Source organism: Mandrillus leucophaeus, unplaced genomic scaffold, assembly GCF_000951045.1.
Source record: "Mandrillus leucophaeus isolate KB7577 unplaced genomic scaffold, Mleu.le_1.0 Scaffold656, whole genome shotgun sequence".
Lineage (NCBI taxonomy): Eukaryota > Metazoa > Chordata > Mammalia > Primates > Cercopithecidae > Mandrillus > Mandrillus leucophaeus.
The window spans coordinates 1225361-1245832 of record NW_012107097.1 but is presented as its reverse complement, the minus strand read 5'-3'; the positions used below and the strand labels follow the sequence as shown (position 1 = coordinate 1245832).

At 43.1% G+C, this 20472-nt stretch overlaps 2 protein-coding genes across 2 annotated transcripts in view; one reads left to right on the top strand and one right to left on the bottom strand.

The window, feature by feature from the left end:
• The window catches only part of FEZ1 (fasciculation and elongation protein zeta 1 (zygin I)), a 50269-nt gene extending 29797 nt beyond the window's left edge, over positions 1 to 20472 (bottom strand). Inside the window, exons 1-3 of the mRNA XM_012001289.1 lie at positions 20403 to 20472; positions 14633 to 14988; positions 6736 to 6835 (exon numbers count right to left, since the gene is read on the bottom strand). Of these exons, the coding sequence (XP_011856679.1) occupies positions 6736 to 6835; positions 14633 to 14943 (411 nt within the window). The 5' untranslated portion in view covers positions 14944 to 14988; positions 20403 to 20472. The remainder of the gene's footprint in view (positions 1 to 6735; positions 6836 to 14632; positions 14989 to 20402) is intronic.
• The window catches only part of LOC105554719 (putative uncharacterized protein MGC39545), a 1617-nt gene continuing 1488 nt past the window's right edge, over positions 20344 to 20472 (top strand). Inside the window, 1 exon segment of the mRNA XM_012001295.1 lies at positions 20344 to 20465. Coding sequence (XP_011856685.1) covers positions 20344 to 20465 — 122 coding nt within the window.

Here is a 20472-nt window from a genome sequence, read left to right as displayed (position 1 = left end):
GCATGGTGGTGTGCATCTGTAATCCCAGCTACTCAGAAGGCTAAGGCAGGAGAATCGCTTGAACCTGGGAGGCAGAGGTTGCAGTGAGCTGAGATCACACCACTGCACTCCAGCTTGGTCGACAGAGCAAGACTCCGGCTCAAAGAAAAAAAGAAACTCTTACAACTCAATACCAAGAACACAGACAATGTACTAAGAAAATGCACAAAAGATTTGAAGAGGCATTTCACCAAAGAAGACATACAGGCCAGGCACAGTCATGCCTATAATCCCAGCACTTTGGGAGGCCAAGGCAGGTGGATCACTTGAGCTCAGGGATTCAAGACCATCCTAGACAACATGGTGAAATCTTATCTCTACTAAAAACACAAAAATTAGCTGGGCATAGAGGTGTGCACCTGTGGTCCCAGCTACTTGGGGAGCTGAGGTGGGAAGATTGCTTGAGCCTGGGCAGTGGAGGTTGCAGTGAGCTGAGATTGAGCCACTGCCCTCCAGACTGGGCAACACAGCAAGACCCTGTCTCAAAAATACACACACACACACACACACACACACACACACACACTGTAAATAATCACTTGAAAAGATGCTCAATATCCTATGTCACTAGAGAAAAGCAAATTAGAACTGAAATAAGGTATCAATTTTGTTACTACCCATGAAGATGTCTTAATTTTAAAGACTGTCCATAGCAAGTGTTGGTGAGAATATAGGACAATCACAGCTCTCAAACTGGGAAACAGTTTGGTAGTTCCTTAAAAATTTAGACATGGGAGTTAAATGATGAGAACAAATGGACACACAGAAGGGAACAACACACACTGGGCCCTGCTGGAGGATGAAGGGTGGGAGGAGGGAGAGGATCAGGAAGAATAACTAATGGGTACTAGGTTTAATACCTGGGTGATGAAACAATCTGCACAACAAACCCCATTGACACCAATTTACCTGTGTAACCAACCTGCGCAGGTACCCCTGAACTCAAAATAAAAGCTAAAAAAACCCAAAAAAGTTGAACATACACCTACCATATGACTCAGCCATTCCACACATAGGTTTTTATCCAAGAGAAATGGAAGCATATGTTCACACAAAGACCTACAGAAGAATGTTCACAGCAGCTTCATTTGAAATATGCAAAAAGTAGAAAAAATAACTGTTCATCTATAAACGAATGAATAAGCCACTGGTGACATAGCCATACAACAGAATACTACTCAACAATAAAAGGAAATGAACTGTTGCTATACTTAAAAACATGGATGAATATCTAATTACACTGAGTTTAATAAGCCAGACAAAAGAAAATGTACATATTGCATGATTCCATTCATGCAAAATTCTAGAAAATGAAAACTAATCTACAATGACAGAAAGCAGATAAGTGGTTGCCCAGAGATTGGGCAGCAAGAGAGAGGGATGATGAATATGTTGAATATCTTGATTATGGTGATGGTCTTATAGATATACGCAGATGTCAAAATTTACCAAATTGCTCACTGTAATATGTGCAGTTCATTATATGCCAATTACCTTTCAATAAAGATATGGGCAAAAACAAAACAAAATAAAATAAAATGGTAATACATCATGATGAGGTTGTGTATATCTCTAGAATGCATGGTTGAGTTGACATTTACAAATTAATTTATGAAATTCATCACATTAACATCATAAAGGAGAAAAGCTATATAATCATCTCCACAGAGGCAGTAAATAGAAATAGTAAATCTTCAGAAAAATAATAAGAAAAATCACAATTTAAAGTCATGAGCTTCTAGGTTGAAAGGATTCACTGAGTATAACATAATGAAGGGGAAAAAAAAACTTCATTCTAAAGCACATTATTATAAAATTTCAAAAGAGAAAGGAAAAGGAGAACATCCTAAAGACTTCCAGAGAGAACCAAAAAAGTCATACAATAAAGGAGCAGGAATCTAAAGATGGAGAACAGAGTCAGCCAAAAGGACTGGGAATCAGAACAGATTTGGGGTTTCTCAACACAACCTAATGCTAGAAGAGAACAAAGCTCTCAGAATGCTAAACAATAATATTCTTATATATCCCTTTCTCAAAAATATGCTGAAGAGTTTGGTTTGTTGTTGTTTTTTCACCAAAACAAGGAACTATATCTAGAAAGATGTTTTAAATATGGCAACCCGAGGACAGGGGAGGAAGACAAAAGAATCCCCAGCATGAAGGCAAGGATGTTCTCCAGGGAGCAGCTGTGCAGCTGATCTAGCGAATGACCAGACCAGTTGGTAGCAGAAAGATGAAAGGTACTAACTGGGATGTTTTCAAGAAAAAAAACATGGAATTGACACAATACAGTATGATTCCTTTAAGCATTGTGTTATTTATACTTTTTAATTTTCTGAAAATTTTGATTTTTAACATTTTAAAGACCTTTCTGGTTCTGAGAGACTGTACCTTCAAGATTAGCCAATTCTGGCTGGGTTCAGTGCCTCACACCTGTAATCCCAGCAAAGGCAGGCGGCTCACTTGAGAGCAGGAGTTCAAGACTAGCCTGGCCAACATGCAAAACCCTGTTTCTAACAAAAATACAAAAAAAAAAAAAAAAATAGCTGGGCGTCATGGCACATTCCTGTAATTCCAGCTACTTGGGAGGGTGGGGCAGGAGGTGGATGTTGCAGTGAGCGGAGATCATGCCACTGCACTCCAGCCTGGGTGACAGAGTGTGACTCCGTCAAAAAAAAAAAAAAAATAGCCAATTCTTAGAGATAGCAAAGGGCTCAGCAAATCTTCTATATGCAAACTAACCAAAGCCAAGCCCTGCCCCCTCTACCTGACCTCTACATCCCAGGAGGCAGAGTCCTCTGCCTTAGTCAGCCCAGGGTCAGGTACTAGGCACTAAGGACCATCCCTAGTGTTTACAGCTTGCAGAAATTACTCAAACTAGCCAGTCCTAAACTGTTTACCCCGTCTTGCCATTCCTGAGGCACTGGCCTGGCTCTCCCCTGGCTACTTCTGCCTCCAGAGAACACTGGAGCTTCCCCATGTGGCCCCACATGGCCCCACATGGCCCCACTATAAAACTGGAGCTATATGCAAAAAGAAAAAAAAAAAGGCAGCTAAAAGAAGTGCAAGCAGTTGCCTCTAGGAGCAGGGAAAGGCAAGAAGGCAGGGGTCTACTGTTTTGGGGGGTTGTTTTGTCTTGCACTTACAGTGCATTACTTTCAAAGCATTAATTAACTTTTTAAACTATGTAGATGTGTTACTTTGATTTTAACAAAAAATGACTCTCTTTGCAGTCGTAATTCATTAGTTGGTACAATATTTAATTAAATTTCTGAGTGCAGTCACAAGGACAGCACAAACAGGTTTGGGAACAACTGATTCTCAAAAATGGACCACTTGGTCAGGTGCAGTGGCTCACACCTATAATCCCAGCACTTTGGGAGGCCAAGGCAGGTGGATCACCTGAGGTCGGGAGTTCAAGACCAGCCTGGGCAACATAGTGAAACTCCATCTCTACAAAAATACAAAAATTACCTAAGCATGATGGCAGGTGCCTGTAATCCCAGCTACTCAGGAAACTGAGGCGGGAGAATTGCTTGAACCTGGGAGGCGGAGGGTGCAGTGAGCCAATGGGATCACACCATTGCACTGTAGCCTGGGGAACAGAGTGAGACGCCGTCTCAAAAAAATAAAAAATGTATTTAAAAAATGGACCACTTAAGTGGATGTATGAGGGCTGACGAGAGAGAAACCTCACAGCTGTGCATAGTCAGCATGCCAAGTGCTTTTGGTCGTATGTTTTACAGAAGGACTACAGAGCACTGGTTAATCTGGTAAATCGTTTAAACTTAGGACAGTTAATAGAGCTCCTACTGTAATTAATCCAGATAATAAAAGAGGATGAAATAAAACAGCCTTAATCCATCTACTTTTGCTACCCTGTCCTTTTCCCATGGGTTAGATAGAAGAAATACTACAAGGAACAGAGCTCAAGCTCATCCTTCTCAGGGTCATTCAGTTTGCCCGGAAATATTAACCCTCTTGAGGGAAATCTGGAAATTAGGATAAATTAAAGCCCTTTTGAAGGGCAGACTATCTTACATATCCTTTGGCTTAATCCACAAAATGAGTTGGAAAGGTGTCAAAAGAGATAACAAAGCAAAATCTGCCTTTCGTACTATGATGGACCTGATTTAATTTCAGTAACTAGATTTATTCCATTATTGCCTCCATCTCCTTTGCAGTTTGCGTAAGTCCTAAGCACTATACCTGTAAGCATTACAAGAGAAAATGCACAGCCGAGATTTCAAAACAGGACCTGAGACACGGCCTCCTATGTCTGTGCTGAGGAGGCTTGCAGGAAATCTTGGTTTCAAAGTCACCATCTTACCTGCTGCCGTCAATGAAGCCTTCAGGTTTTGAGTACCTTAGATTGCTAATTACTAGAAAAATGGAGAAGGATATATACAGCTACATTTTCAACAAATCAGTCAACTGCTGATCTCTTTGCTGTGCTATTTTGAGCAATAATCTACAAATATATTGCAGCGTAAGGGGAATCTGTTTCTTGCTCTTTCACTTGGACTCAATTCTGAAACACTTAGAAAGATTAGATCCATCCAACTCTATCACTTGCTGAGCCCGCAGGGCTGTGACAGCCCTTCCTGACGATAAATTGTCAAAATTTCCTTCACAGCTGAAACTAGAAAACCAAGTGAGGCAGAAATTGGCTTTTAACATTGAGCCATTAAATGATTTTTACCTTTTGCTGTGCTCTGAATGTTTATGTCCCGCCCCTCAAATTCATACGCTGAAATCCTAACGCCCAAAGTGATGGTATTAGACAGTGAGACCTTGTGGAGATGATGAGACCATGGAGGTGGGATGCCCACAAGTACCTTTCTCAAAGAGGCCCAAGGGAGCACTTTAGACCCTTCTACCATGAGGAGACACAGTGAGAAGGTGCCGTCTGTGAACCAGAAAGCAGGTCCTCACCAGATACTGAATCTGCCAGTGACTTGATCTTGGACTTCCCTGCCACCAGAGCTGTGAAAATCAACTTCTGTTGCTTATAAATTACTTAGTCTAGCCCAAACTGACTAAGAAACCATTCCATATGTAGATTCAGATGGGAGGGGCAATTTGGATCTTCTGAAAGGCCATCCCCTTTATGGCCTTTGCAAATCAACTCAAAATAAATATCATCTTTATTCTTCAGAAGCCCCTAGGCTACTTTCTTCCTTGGAGTCAGTAACTCATGGAGTGTGACTCTGGTCCAGACACATAAACGTCCCCTTGGTTGAGTTTCATGAAGAATTCTAGGCCAGCATGGTGGCTCATGCCTGTAATCCCAACATTTTGGGAGTCTGAGTTGGGTGGATTGCTTGAGCTCATGAGTTTGAAACCAGCCTTGGTAACATGGCAAAGCACCATCTCTACAAAAAATACAAAAATTAGCTAGGCATGGTGGCATATGCCTGCAGTCCCAGCTACTCAAGGAGGGGGTGGGGGTAAGGCTGGAGGATCACTTGAACCCAGGAGCTCAAGGCCGTAGTGAGCCGAGATTGTGCTACTGCACTCCAGCCTAGGCGACAGAGTGAGACCCTGTCTGAAAAAAAAGAGAGACTTCTTCCCCATCGTGTGGCCACATTGCTAATATCTGGGCCCTACCTCTGGCCATTGTCAAGTGCAAGATCCATCAGCACTTGTTCTCAGCACTGTTTTTGGTGGGCCTGAACTGTTCATTTAAGATGAGAAGATCTAATTTTTTAAAACCATCATTATTTGAACCCAAGAGAAGCCCATGACAGTTTTCTCCTCTTATGTCAGGCCACTTTATTCTTCATGTTGTAGTACACAGGTTAGAAGTATTGAAAGTAATGGCAGGCCAGGCATGGTGGCTCACACCTGTAATCCCAGCACTTTGGGAGGCCAAGGCAGGCAGATCACGAGGTAAGGAGATCGAGCCCATCCTGGCTAACACGGTGAAACCCAGTCTCTACTAAAAATACAAAAAATTAGCCAAGCATGGTGGCATGCACCTGTAGTCCCAGCTACTCAGGAGGCTGAGGCAGGAAACTCCCTTGAACCCGGGAGACGAAGGTTACAGTGAGCCGAGATCACACCACTGCACTCCAGCCTGGGAAACAGAGCAAGACTCCATCTCAAAAAAAAAAAAAAAAAAAGGAAAGGAAAGGAAAGGCAAAAACCACAATTACTTTTGCACCGACCTAATGGAAGTGATCTGTGTTTATGCTTTTCTATAGATAACCATTCCTATCACTTCAGCTATATTGGATGTCTTCCTTATCTTATTTTTCACCCTCCTCCACAACTCCTACCTTCCCAACAATTTTTTTTTTTAATTGAGATGGGGTCTCACTGTGTCATCCAGGTTGGAGTGCAGTGGCGTGATCTTGGCTCACTACAACCTCCACCTCCTAGGCTCAAGCAATCCTCCCACCTCAGTCTCCTGAGTAGCTGGGACCACAGGCAAGCGCCACCATGCCTGGCTAATTTTTTATATTTTTGGTAGAGATGGGGTTTCACCATGTGGCCCAGGCTGGTCTTAAACTACTGAACTCAAGCAATCACCCACCTCGGTCTCCCAAAGTGCTGAGATTACAGGCATGAGCCTCCATCAACAATTTTGAGCTTTATTACACAGTGAGGAAGACTGTTGAGTTACTGAATGTTTTTCTAACTGAATTCCACATCTTCTCAAGCCCTGTTAAACCAGGGGCCCCAGAGAGGTACCTCAGTGTCAGAGCAGTTGCCATTCAGAGCCTCGATGTTTGGATCCCTCCAGTCTTCTGACAGTGAAGGGATGTAATTGTCTGTCAGAGCATCCCAGACCCTGTAAACAAAGAGAAGCTCTCATTAACACACATCTGTGGCCTGGCCCCGCCTGGAGGAAGGAAGAGCTGGGCTGGGAGAGGAGAGAGGCTTCTGTGTGTGCCAGGCTGAGATCATCTGCCTTCCAGCATGCAGGGGCAAAGCAGCTTAAAAACTGAATCAGAGGCACATCCAGGGGAGAAAGTCCATGGAGCCTGGCCAGGGGCTTCAGTGTGAAAGGTGTTTGCTTGCGGGAAGAGGAATTTCCTACCATTGAGATACAAATGGCAGCGTCTATAATCAAACTGCCTCTGGCTCTGAAAATGAATCTGCCCCTCATCCAAATAGCTCATGTTTCTGAATCTAAGAGATGCCCATGTTTCTTTTCCTATGGGCAGAGAGAGAGAGAGAGAGAGAGAGAAAGGGAGAAAGAGAGAGGAACATAGAGACAGAGAGATTTGGGCAGTTTTTCTGGCTGAATCTCATTAAGATCAGAATCATTATCTAGTTTACAACCATTTCAGTTTCAGAGGTCTGCAATCTAAATGATCAGGAATTCCCTCCTTGACATCTAATGTAGGTAAGGGAATAATGCCATTGCTATGAGTGCTTACTTGCTACCCAAAATGTTCTGTCAAACCCACGGGTTGCAAGATCTTGCCCTCTAGCAATGTCGAATCTAAATCCTGCATTGTGTCATTCCAACATCACGGACACTCTAAGGTAAATACTGTGTATTTTTTTAGTGGGGAAAGATGGGGCTACATTTATTACATTTCTTTTTAAAATTCTGATATGTACGTTATAAGAAAGAATTTCTACAATTCTTATTCCTTATTTCAGACAGATTTCTTAGGGAAAAAAAGGAGGGAGGTTGGGGAAAATTTCAGAGTCACAAACACTCACACATCAGGAAGATACATGAATTATTCAACACCAAGTGATTAATGTAAATCAGTAAACAAAGCCCTTAAGATAATGACTGCCATGAGCCAATGGCACCTGAATTAATATTAATGAGGCCAGGCGCGATGGCTTACGCCTGAATCCCAGCACTTTGGAAGGCGAAGATGGGCAGCTCACTTGACTCCGGGAGTTTAAGACGAGACTGGCCAACATGGTGAAACCCTGTCTCTACAAAAAATACAAAAATTAACTGGGAGTGGTGGCATGGGCCTGTAGTCCCAGCTACTCGAGAGGCTTGAAGTGGGAGGATAGCCTGGTGCGTGGGAAGAACCTTAGGAAGTCGAGGCTGCAGTGAGCCATGATTGTGTCACTGCTCTCTAGCCTGGGTGACAGAGCAAGACACTGTTTCAAAAAACAAAACAAAAACCAACAAACAAAAAAAAATGAAAACTAAAATATTAGATAATGATAAATTAGGGCTCTATGCTGCAATCTCCTTCAGGTGCCTATGCATGTCAAACACAAATTATACCTGTGAGAGCAAGATTTTAAAAACAAGCAAGTGTGTATATATATATACAAGCGCACAGACACTTGAAATGAGAAAGTAACGAGGGCACTATTAACTAACAGAATGCCCATATATCACATCACATTCCTGATTTTGTTTATGTCAGGAATGCAGCATGATATATGGGTGTATAAGCAAAAAGACTTTCTTAGTGCACAATGCATATAATTGGTGATGGAACAAATAAAAGGAACCCAAGAAAACACAATTTAATGGCAGTGCTTGGGGCATCTGCTTATTCATTATTTTCCTACCATTACAAGAAAACATTTTGAAGAGAACTCATCAAGTACTCATTAGCCATCTACTCAGCAGGATTCCAGAGCAGACTTCTTAAACCATGGGTGATATCCTAATCTCCATCAGGCACTATTAGAGCTGCATTAATCCAGGCTAATTCTAAATCCAAGTGCCATTAGCATTCTAGAGCCAAGAAGCAAATAGGATTTGCTTTCTCCAAGACAAAACTCCAAGGCACCACACCCGCTGGAAAGGTCACTGTAGGACTGCTCTTTACATCACTGCATTACATTCTCTGCTGCGAGATTGAACATGCATACAGGCACTGACCTTCAGATTCGTCCCTGCAGGAAGCGCCTGCAGATATGAAATTCAGCAAAGCCCAAAATAGGCAGGAGCCTTTTGTATCTCTCCCGGGCTGGAGGGAAGCTGAGAACTTTAACGAACTACACACTTTCCAATGACCTTGAGACTATTTACATCCTTAAAGTGATAAGCAGGAGCTCTCTCGGGATCACTTAGAGTGCCTGCTTTTCTCATCTGAGCCTTTGCTGATAAGCTTTGAATTTTATCTTCTGATTCTAGATTTTTAGTGACAATTCCCTAAACTTTTATCTTCTCAGGATTTCAAGCCATCCTCATTCTCTTTCACATTTTGCCCAGGTTTCCTTTTTCCTTGCTGACATACTTTTTATCCTTTGAAGTTTATAAACAAGCTTTAAGATAAAGCAGCTTTCATCTCTTTGTAATCACTTGCATACCCTTTCCATACTTATCCAGTGTCCATTTAACAATAACAATATCTGTCAACACTTGCTGGGCACTTACTATGAGCCAGGTACTATTCTAAACTGGATTCTAAGCATGGATTCATTCATTCATTCTTCACAACACTTATACCAGGCAGATGCTAATGAGAAAAAAGTTGAAACATAGTAAAGTTAATTCACTTGTCTCAGCTCACACTGCCAGTAATGGTAAAAGTGGGATTTGAACTCAGGCAGCAAGGCTACAGAGCCCATATTCCTAACCACTTAACAATTCCAACTCTTTATGAATTATATAATTGGCATCGGCATGGGCATCAGAATAATATACCAAGTTCCTAATCATAACCTAGGAGAGCAGTTTAGAAACTGGCTCTGCGTGAAAATTAGCTGGGTGTGGTGGTGCACACCTGTAATCTCAGCTACTTGTGAGGCTGAGGCAGGAGAATCGCTTGAACCCAGGAGGCAGAGGTTGCAGTGAGCTGAGATCGCGCCATTGCACTTCAGTCTGGGCGACAAGAGTGAAACTCCATCTCAAAAAAAAAAGAAAAGAAAAGAAAAGAAAAGAAAAAAGAAACTGGCTCTGTGTGAAAAACCCATACCTACAATGATCCTGAACATTGTGCTTTCATGGATCTACAGAAGGAGGAATGACAAAGGTAGCAGGGGTGCATGGCCACTTTCTGTGTAAATCTCCAGCGCAGGGAAGGGCACAAGGAAGGCAGAAGCAGAACGCTGGCAGCCAGCAGCCTCAGCGACAGAGGAGCCGACGCAGCCAGGGTGGGGGAAACAGCTTTCTCTGAGGAAGAGGACGGGAAAGGCTGTCTATCCCATCATATATCCCATTATTAGCAGGGTTCTTGGGAGTGTGCATCGCCCCTTTTGTGAGTACCTGGAGGTGGACTGTAAAGTTTTACTTCCCTGAGAAGCATCCTGCTATTTACTCTTACCTTGGGGAAAGAAGACTTTGAAAGCTATCTCCTCTATCATTCATCAGAGAACAAGATCAAACAGGTTGCCTCAGTTCCTATCATTACGCTTCCATGACACCTGAGATTCAATTTGCTCTCTCCATCCCTATATAACAGAAAAGGCTTTTTCAGATGCATATTTTATAGCTTGGGCTTAGGTGCCTACAGAATGGACCTAAGTATCTTTCACCACAGAGAGCAGGGGCTTTGGGAAAGGCTGCTGGCAGAGTATGAGCAAACCCAGTGGAGGAGGGTGGAGACTGGGGGGTGCCAGGACACGTGTACAAATAGCTCCAGGGCCTAGAACTGGCAACATAGCCATCAGGGTTCTATCAGTCCTGACACACACGCAAACCCTTATCACCTATTTCTGACAGTATGGCAGGCAGCTTAAAGGGCTTATTAGAATTCTAACTTACTGACATTTCCCTCAAGCCTGGCTACTTCCCTTGTCTAGTGTTTTGCTGGTGTCCAGTCATGCCAATACCCACACCCACGTGTGTATTAATTTGAGTACACTTTTATACTTTATGTTTAGAAAGTATAAATTGTGGCCGGGCGCGATGGCTCACACCTGTAATCCTAGCACTTTGGGAGGCTGAGGCGGGCAGATTGCCTGAGCTCAGGAGTTCGAGATCAGCTTGGACAACATGGTGAAACCCCATCTCTACTAAAATACAAAAAAAAAAAATTAGTCTGGCGAGGTGGCGGACGCCTGTAGTCCCAGTTACTCAGGAGGCTGAGGCAGGAGAATTGCTTGAAACCAGGAGGCGGAGGTTTCAGTGAGCCAAGATCGTGCCACTGCACTCCAGCCTGGGCGACAGAGTGAAACTCCGTCTCAAAAAAAAAAAAAAGAAAGTAGAAATTATTAGCAGCACATTAATGCCTTTGCTCAACTTTCTAGATGTCTTCAAATGCTTAAATAGAATCAATACTATATCTGCTTTCTATAAGGGGTAACTGAACCTCTAAAAAGAGAATTAAATTTTCTAAAAAATCAGTTATGTGTAACTTTCCCTAGCTCACTATTTGGTATTGACTTGTCTTCAACATGTAGTATATCTGATGACAGGCAGTTTATTGTCTGCACTTTCTTTTTAACATCACCTTTAACAATTCTGTCTGAAGAACAGGAAACAGCCATTGCATGGTTAGCCGCTCTGTCTTAAGGGTACTTGTAAGAGGGCTGACAGGGATCCCCAGTGACGTAAGAGGTAAGCTGAGAGCCATCCATTTCCATTCTGTAGTGGCCCCTAAGAGGCTCTGACCTCCAGCCCCAATCTCTTATGGCAAAGGAAGAGGGTGATCATATGTACACAAAGAAGAGATTCTGGGATGTTTCCTGATTTCAAAACCAAAAAATATGTATTCAAATCTGACTCTCCTTTAATGCCTAGAACTTCCATGCCCTGACAAATCAGAGATAAGCTGACAAATCTCAGCCAACTCTCCTCTTGGTTAAATAGTTCCAAATGAAGACTAAAGAAAAGAAAGCTTCTAAGGGAGTCACTACATTTGTTCTATGATTTGTGCTGTCTTTAAGGAGGCAGTTTAACTAAGTATTTCCCTGCTTTTGTTTTAAGCTTCTATTATTTACTTCTAACCCATCCATAGCACTTTTAACTCATTTGTGGATGAAACAGCCCTCTAAATACTAGACCTGAACAAGTTTATGACAATAACATTAGAGCTTTGTTCAGAAGTGTAGTCAGGTGAGATATTGAATCATCCTTTTCCTTTACTTAGCCATAATTTCAAAGTTGAAATATTTGGATAGTGTCTATGAAACAAAGTGTGTAACAGAATTCTGATTTTTATTTTAAATTGTAAAGAGGGGTTAGAACTGAATGCCTGGAAAGTGCTGTATTAATTTTTCTCTTCCCAGCTTCCTCCCTCTACACTGTCCCCAAATTATACTTTATCTCGAAGGAATTATTCAACCTTTGGTCTCTTAACCGAGGCAGTCAATGAGGCAGTCAAGTCAGAAAAATCAGGCTGAGAAGGCCAATAATCCCATGTGATGGTAATTAACATTGAGTGGCCTCTTCTAATGTGCTAGAAGACAGTAAGAATCTGCTCATTGGGCCTTCATCCTTAATGAGGCAGAGGAGGTATTTTGATAAGGAGGAAATGATTTGTTGGAAGCAAAAGGAATGGGACGCATCTTGAAATGTCATTTTCAGAGCACATCCTGGGTGAGGTAAGAAATTAGGTTCTTTACAAGTCCTTAGCCTCACTTCATCAAGATTGAGCTCTGGAGGTTTCATAGATGAGGACCTACACAGTCGACCAGGGTTAAGTGACTTGGCCAAGGTCACACAGTGAGTTAGAAAGAGTACCAAAATTAGAATTCATAGTCTTTGTGTTTCCAGTTCGTTGGCTGGTGCACTCGAATGAAAAAATGTTCTGCATAATAAAGCCCCAGAGCCATTCTTTTTTGACTTATAGATGTTGAGCAGATAACAGGCTCAGAATCTAAAAAGAATCTGTTTGAAACTTAAAATTTAAACACATAGCCCACAGTTATAGTACTGGTCAGCAAAATGAAATGCTCTCTGTGATCATACCTTCCGGCCAGCATTAATTAAAAAGAAAAGAAGGAAATGGTGTGGGCTTAGAAATACATTACATGTACATACAAGGCTACTAGCTATTATCACTCCTCTAGTTTATTCAAATTCAATATTTCATTCAAAAATATTATTTGCTCATTTACTACAAACCGAGCACTGTATGAGACAGTGGGGCTGTAAGAGTGAATAAGACAGATATTCGTTCCCTCTATGTGTAGAGGTAGTCTTACAGCAGTCATTATAAGCAACCTTCTCCCAAATACACTCAGGTTCCAATCCTCTAGGACATGCCTCTTACCCCAGGATTTGTGGGCCATTCTTCCCACTCAAATCCACAAAAAGGGAAACAAAAGCACAGGTGCTTCAGACTTCCCTGACCTTTGACATTTCTTGTGTGCTAGCTAAAGAACAATGGATGCATATTGTATCTCTGCAGGGAACTCATGTAGACAGTAGTCCCCCCTTCTCTGCAGTTTTGCTTTCCCAGGGCTCGGTTATCTGCTGTATAGTACAATGAAATATTTTGAAAGAGAGAGAGAAAGAGAGACCACATTCACATAATTTTTATTATAATGTATTGTTATAATTGCTCTATTTTGCTGTGAGCTGTTGTTAGTCTCTTACTGTGCCTAATTTATAAACTGAACTTTATCATGTGTACGTACATACAGGAAAAAACATTAGGGTTTGGTACTAGCAGCAGTTTCAGGCATTAATTGGGGGTCTGAAAACATATCCCCCACCATGGGCCGGGCGTGGTGACTCATGCCTATAATCCCAGCACTTTGGGAGGCCAAGGCGGGCAGATCACGAGGTAAGGAGTTCAAGACCAGCCTGGCCAGCATGGTGAAACACCATCTCTACTAAAAATACAAAAATTAGTCGGGTGTGGTGGTGCATGCCTGTAGTCCCAGCTACTCAGGAGGCTGAGGCAGGAGAATCGCTTGAACCTGGGAGATGGAGGTTGCAGTGAGCAGAAATCATGCCACTGCACTCCAGCCTGGGTGACAGAACGAAACTCCATCTCAAAAAAAAACGACACACATCCCCCAAGGATAGTGGGGAACCACTGAATCTTTACTAAATGCCTAAAACATCCTTCCTTAATTTGTGTAACATATCACCCCCTTCTCTTTCTAGTCCCTTCTGAAAGAGTACTTTTCTCAGATCCCTTTTCTTGACTACTATTAAGACCCTAGAAGTAGCTAGCAAGTGATATAAGGAATCTGCATACTCAAAGGCCACATCACCTAGTTTCCACCTTTACTTTGTCCAGGGTAGCCCCCTGTGCTCTCAGTTCAGTTTAGATGCTTTCTTATGTGGACATATCCTAGCATCTGTAGATAACTCTCCAGACCTGAGGGGCTGTCAAAAATTCAGGATTTTCAAAATTCTGGTGTTTCTTGAAGCAAATTGGTCCAATAACATAGATTCATCCATCATGGTTAATTAATTTTTTCTGGCCTTTATTTCTAACATCTCGCTGGATTTCCACTGATATAAAGAAAGCTCAAGATAGACCCTGAAATTTACTGTGTTCCTGACATTCCATTTTGTATCTAGGAAAACCCTCATTCCTCTAAGGTTTCAATTTAAGAAAGTTCTCCGCAGGGGACTGTAAAGGGACATATATAGAGCTATGACAGCAAGTACCAGGGCACTGCTCCGCTGACAACACGAAAATGAAAGTAATAGGCCATAAACCTATAGACAGAAACTAGCACTATGTCAAGGAGCCAAGGACTACAGGGCTCTCGACTGAAGCAGGAGAGGGCAATTAAGACTTCTTACTCCTCGTCCTGAAGGGTCTCCTCCTCCTCTTGGATCTGTAACTGGTTCTTCACGGGAGCTAGGTTCTCGGTCTTGGCGTTGTAGTTCCGAAAGCAGACATTGAGCTTCTCATCAAATTCATTCACGAGGTCCTCCATGGACTTGAAGCTGATTATTTCGGAAGAAAAATTCTCAAGCTCAGAGAGGGAGGGGTCCTCGAGATGGTGGGGAGATGAACCATAGAAACACCGGGGTTTCTCCTCCGGGTCCTCCGAGCAGCAGGGTCGAAGGTCCTCAAACTCTTCATCCAGACTCACCAGTGGGGCCTCCATTCTTGCTCAGCAGGAGAACAACAGCGACTTTCAGGATGAGTTTATCTAAAAGAAATGAACAGCATAATGTGAGTTTAGACCAGGCTGATCTGAATAATAGAGTTAACTTTAGAGACACACCTGCTTCCCATTCCCTACTCCCAAAAACAAGGTACTGGTTAAGTACGAAGCTCCTGGACAAGATCATGTAGGTTTGCATTCTGTTCTGTCCTACCAGCTGTGACCTCGGGCAAATGATTAACTGCTCTGTGCTTCTTATTCTTCTCTAGATATAATACTGAAACCACCTCAAAGAGCTGTTAGAAGACTAAAGGAGTAAACACAGGTAAGTGCTTAAAACAGTGCCTGGAAGATAATAAGTGCCAATATTGTTGAATACTTTCTGTTGGTGTTTTAGTAGTAGTATTATTATTACTGTTACTATTACCACAGACCCACATCCTTAACTACGTGATCTGAAAGCTGAAAATTCTCCATTTTGGCAGCAAAATATGACATGATCTAAACTCATCTGGCAACTAAACATGACCAACATGAATATAAAGCTGCTCGTGGCTTTAATTGATCCCATTTCGTGTGTTTTGCTGCAGAAATATTAATTTTTTAATTACAAAGATTGCTATCCCAGATCCCACTGGATGAAATGCAGAATGTACACCCTATTACTACCTTCCAAAATCTGAAATAATCTGAATTCCAAGTGCCTGGCCCCAGGGGTTTTGGATAAGGGTTCATGTACCTAGATATTACTACCCTTATCAATAAATAATAGAAACTGATAAAACATTGGCTGGGTGTGGTGGTTCACGCCTGTAACCCCAGCACTTTGGGAGGCTGAGGTGTGAGGATCATTTGAGCTCACTCAGGAGTTCAAGACCAGCCTGGGCAACATAGTGAGGTCCCATCTCTATTTTTTATTTAAAAAAAAAAACTAATACAACATCAGTAGAGACTTTCCAATAAGTGCCTGCATTGTTTTTGTTTTGTTTTGTTTTGTTTTGTTTTTGAGACATAGTTTCACTCTGTCGCCCAGGCTGGAGTGCAGTGGTGTGATCTCAGCTCACTGCAACCTACACCTCTGGGTTCAACCAATCCCCGTGCCTCAGCCTCCCAAGTAGCTGGGATCACAGGCGTGTGCCACCACACCGAGCTAATTTTTGTATTATTAGTAGAGATGGGTTCACCATGTTGGCCAGGCTGGTCTCGAACCCCTGACCTCAGGTGATCCACCAGCCTCAGCCTCCCAAAGTGCTGGCATTACAGGCATGAGCCACCGTGCCCAGACAAGCACCCGAGGCTTCCCCACACATAGATCATATGCCTAGGAGCAGAGGAATAGACTAAATGATCTATTATGCTGTATCCTGTAAGAAACAGACCCAACTACCCATGTGCTCCAAAGCCATACTCCATAACCATCTTGAGCACTGCACCCTGAAACGCTGCACACACAGACCTCCCTTCAGTTCCCACCAACTGTGGGACCTCTACCCCTCATCGCGCCCTCTTCATACACCGCTTCCAACTGTGATTTATCCATCTGTGTGTACATCTGGGCCCCATTCAATTTTAACTTAAATTCCTCGAGGACACAGAAATCCTCTGGATATCTTCCCTGGCTCCAAATATACACTGCCTACCCTGTGGCTAGGCAGTCAGTCAATGTGTGCTCATTGAAAAAATTATCTGTCTCCCACATACAGTTTTCCATTTTCAATTTCAGGCAGCACAAGCATTGCTGACTATCATACCCTCCCCTGCATGCTCAACAGAAAGGCAACCAAGCTTTTCTGTTCGGTCTATTGGGTTATTGATATAGTTAGGTGCTCAAATTGGAGGCGCTTCCTGAGGAGAACCAGACAGACAGCAAAATTCATAGATTTTGCCCCAGGAGTGCCCATTCTCCATCTCTACCTACAAAACTAAAACTCTAAATAAGCAAAGCAAAGGACATGCCAGACAAGGACACTACCAGTTTGCACCAGGATTTTGCTGGGATTAAGTTGATTATCACTGCTTTAAAACATATTCAGAGCATTTACTGTTTGCAAAGGCAACATGATAGGACCTTTGAATACAAAAATAAATACAAGTAGCACCATATCTTGGAAAGAAGGCAGGCTCAAGAGCCAACAGATCTGCTAGTGGCTTGCTAAGTGACAAGCATCGTTGGGCCTGATTTCCTCATTTGTTTTAAGGAAGGTGTTGGTACAGAGTTAACATATTTAGGAGTTAATTGTAATAAATCAATAATTTAATCATATTGATTGAAATAATATGTTTATTTAATCCAATATATCCAAAGTGTTACCATTTCAAAATGTAATCCACAAAAAAACTAATGAGGTGGTTTTTATTCTTTTTTATACTAAGTCCTTTGGAATCCAGTGTATATTTTCCATTTACAGTACATCTCGCTTTGGACTAGCCACATTTCAAGTGCTCAACAGCCAAATGTGGCCTGTGGCTACCGCAATGGACAACATAGCTCTAAAGCAAACACAAGTAATTGCCCATCAGGGGTTCTTCATCTTCAGTACATAGACCTCTGCGGGCTCTTTGAAGGTAACTATATTTCAGTGAAATTGGTTTCCTTTACAAGACTAAGTATTTTATTTTATGCATTTAAAAACATTATTTTGAGAAGGAGCCCATAGACTTCTCCATACCACCAAAGGAGTTCATAGTGCAAAAAAGATTAAGAATCTCTGAGCAACAAAAAAGTGAGATTAGAAAAGATGGCAGAATGAGGTAGAGAGTACAAAAGGTTTTACAGCCCAGGAATTTGTGTTGATTAAGGCAGTACTCTGTGATGGTTAAGAGCATAGGCTTCGGGTTCCTGTCCTGGTCCTATCACTCCTAACTGGGAGACTTTGGGCAAGTTATCAGCCTCACTGTGCCTCAATTTCATCATCTATAAAATGGAGTTTAAAACAGTGCTTCCCTTGAAGATTACTTTTTGGACTAAATGAGATCATCTTTGAAGTGATAACTACAATGTGTGGAATATAGAAAGCATCCAATAAATATCAATCATTCTAGGAAAAACAAAGCTGGGCACGGTGGCTCACACCTGTAATCCCAGCAACTGGAGAGGGTGAGGCAGGAGGATTGGTTGAGACCATGAGTGTGAGGCTATAGTGAGCTATGATCACACCACTGTATGCCAGCCTGGGTGACAAAGTGAGACCCTATCTTTAAAAAAAAAAAAAAAGTAAAAAACAATTCTAGGAAAACCAGGATAGCTTACTTACATAGAAATGTGATGCGGAGGCTGGGCACGGTGACTCATGCCTGAAATCCCAGCACTTTGGGAGGCCGAGGTGCGTGGATCACCTGAGGTCAGGAGTTCAAGACCAGCCTGGCCAACACGGTGAAACCCCATCTCTACTAAAAATACAAAAAAAAAAAAATTAGCCAGGCGTGGTGGCAGGTGCCTGTAATCCCAGCTACTTGGGAGGCTGAGGCAAGAGAACAGCTTGAGCCCAAGAGGCGGAGGTTGCAGTGAGCGGAGATCACGCCATTGCACTCCAGCCTGGGCAACAAGAGTGAAACTCCATCTCAAAAAAAAAAAAAAAAAAAAAGAAAAGAAAAGAAAAAGAAAAAAAGAAATGTGATGTGGGAGTGCTTCAGGTAAAAGCAAAATTATCCCTGCCATGATATTCTCTGTGCAATGCTTCAATATGCTTATCAAACAAGAGAACTATGCTGAAAGAATTTTAGCATCTTTTTTACTAAGGCTTTTTTTTTTCAATTCATTTGTTCAAAGGTTCCTGGATCGTGGGTCCCATTTTACAGAGACATGAAAGCTAATCAGATAGTGTTGCAGGTATTTACACTGCCTTTAAATTTGTACTTTTCTCTGGGAATGACAGGGGAGAACCAGGTGGTGACACCAGTGGGGTTTCTGATTTGAAATGACACAGTCTATAGGATTAACCAGCAACAAGAGGCCAATCCAACTAGAATCTAGGACTAAGACTGAGTTTTGAGTGTTGGCAACAGGAAGAGGTGCTGAAAGCACCTATCCTCAGCCCGGGCAGACTGTAGAGAAAATGGATTCATCTAGAAAATTATAAAAGACAAAATGAATATCACAGCTCTAGGGTTCAGACATATGCTCATTTGAAACAGTCCATAATATAGACTGATTGTTTTTTGTCAACTCATTACCCAAGAGCCAAGAAGTGCTGCATGAATGACAATCTGGAGATGAAGTTAAAGTGAAAGCCAGTGCTGGGAAACTAAAGTCACTCAACATCCAAACTGAACCCAGCATTTGTGGAAAGACCCCAGGCTGTGGCACAGGAGATGAGAGTCAGGCCTGCTGACTGGCCCCACTATAGCCTCCAGGAGGGCTCTGTGGATTGGGGCTGGCAGCGCGTCCTTAGATGGTGACCCTGCCTTCCTTCCTTTAGCCCACTTTCTTTCACCCTCCCCTCTTCGCGGAGTGCTTTCATCCTTCAGTTAAAATGTCTGAAACAACCTTATCTTCCATCCTGGCAAGCTTGCCCCGTCCTCATTCATAGCTCATCTGGGAGCCCTCCTTTCCTTAAAGAAGGATTAATACAAGTGATAGTTTATTACCCTTAGACTTCCAAGATTAAAAATAAATACATACATACATGAAAATGGCAGAAAGAAGGAACCATGGGAGGGTCGCCTTTTCTTTCTCTCTTTACCACAGAACAGAGCGCAGGACTATAGTTGGATTGTCCTACAATCTATTCCATTTATTTTCACTCCCAATAGATGGTGTAATTTGGAAAAGAAAAGACACTCACGGGGCTTAACAGAGACCCAGTAGGAAACGCGGAAACGTCTCCCTGCAGCACAATGATGCACTGGCTGCAGCTCGGGGCTGCGGTACAAATGCTCAGTCCCTGCTTTGCTGAGCTGACCCGAGTGGAGCGGAGCGGTGGAGATCTCACCACGCTAACCCCGCTGGGCCTGGGCACCTCCACACAAGCCCCATTCCATCTCCTCCTTCCCATCACTTGCTCCATAGATCAATTGATTCCGTGCCTCGTCGTCCCCCATGTCCGTCCCTAAAACCTGCCCTGCACTGATCCACCTTCAGATTTCCCACTGCTCCTCCGCGGAACCCAGCCAGCGTGCATGTTTGTGCACATTTTGACAGAAAGGGTATTTCGTTGCATATGGATCAGCAACCCCTTCGCGGTTCTGCTTGCTACCCTCCCCCTCCTCCCGCTGCTCCATTCACCTCCATCTCAGATCTCCCTCCTCCCCCCGGTCCGGTGGGGTAAAGAAAGGCTCCTCCAGGCAGCACAATGGCTGGCGCTCCGAGGAAGCCGGACTCATCCCGCGCAGGCCGCACACACACTCCACTGCCCTCCTGGTCAAACAAGCCCGGACACGGGAGAGGGGTGGGAGTCGGGGATGCCTAGCGGCGGGGAGGGAAGGGATAGGCAAAAGGGAAGAAGAGCGGGCTGTGATACCCCCTCGACGCCCTGAAACACTGCTCCCCGCGCTCCAGAGCCGGGGGCCCACCCGACGGCAGCGCGCCCC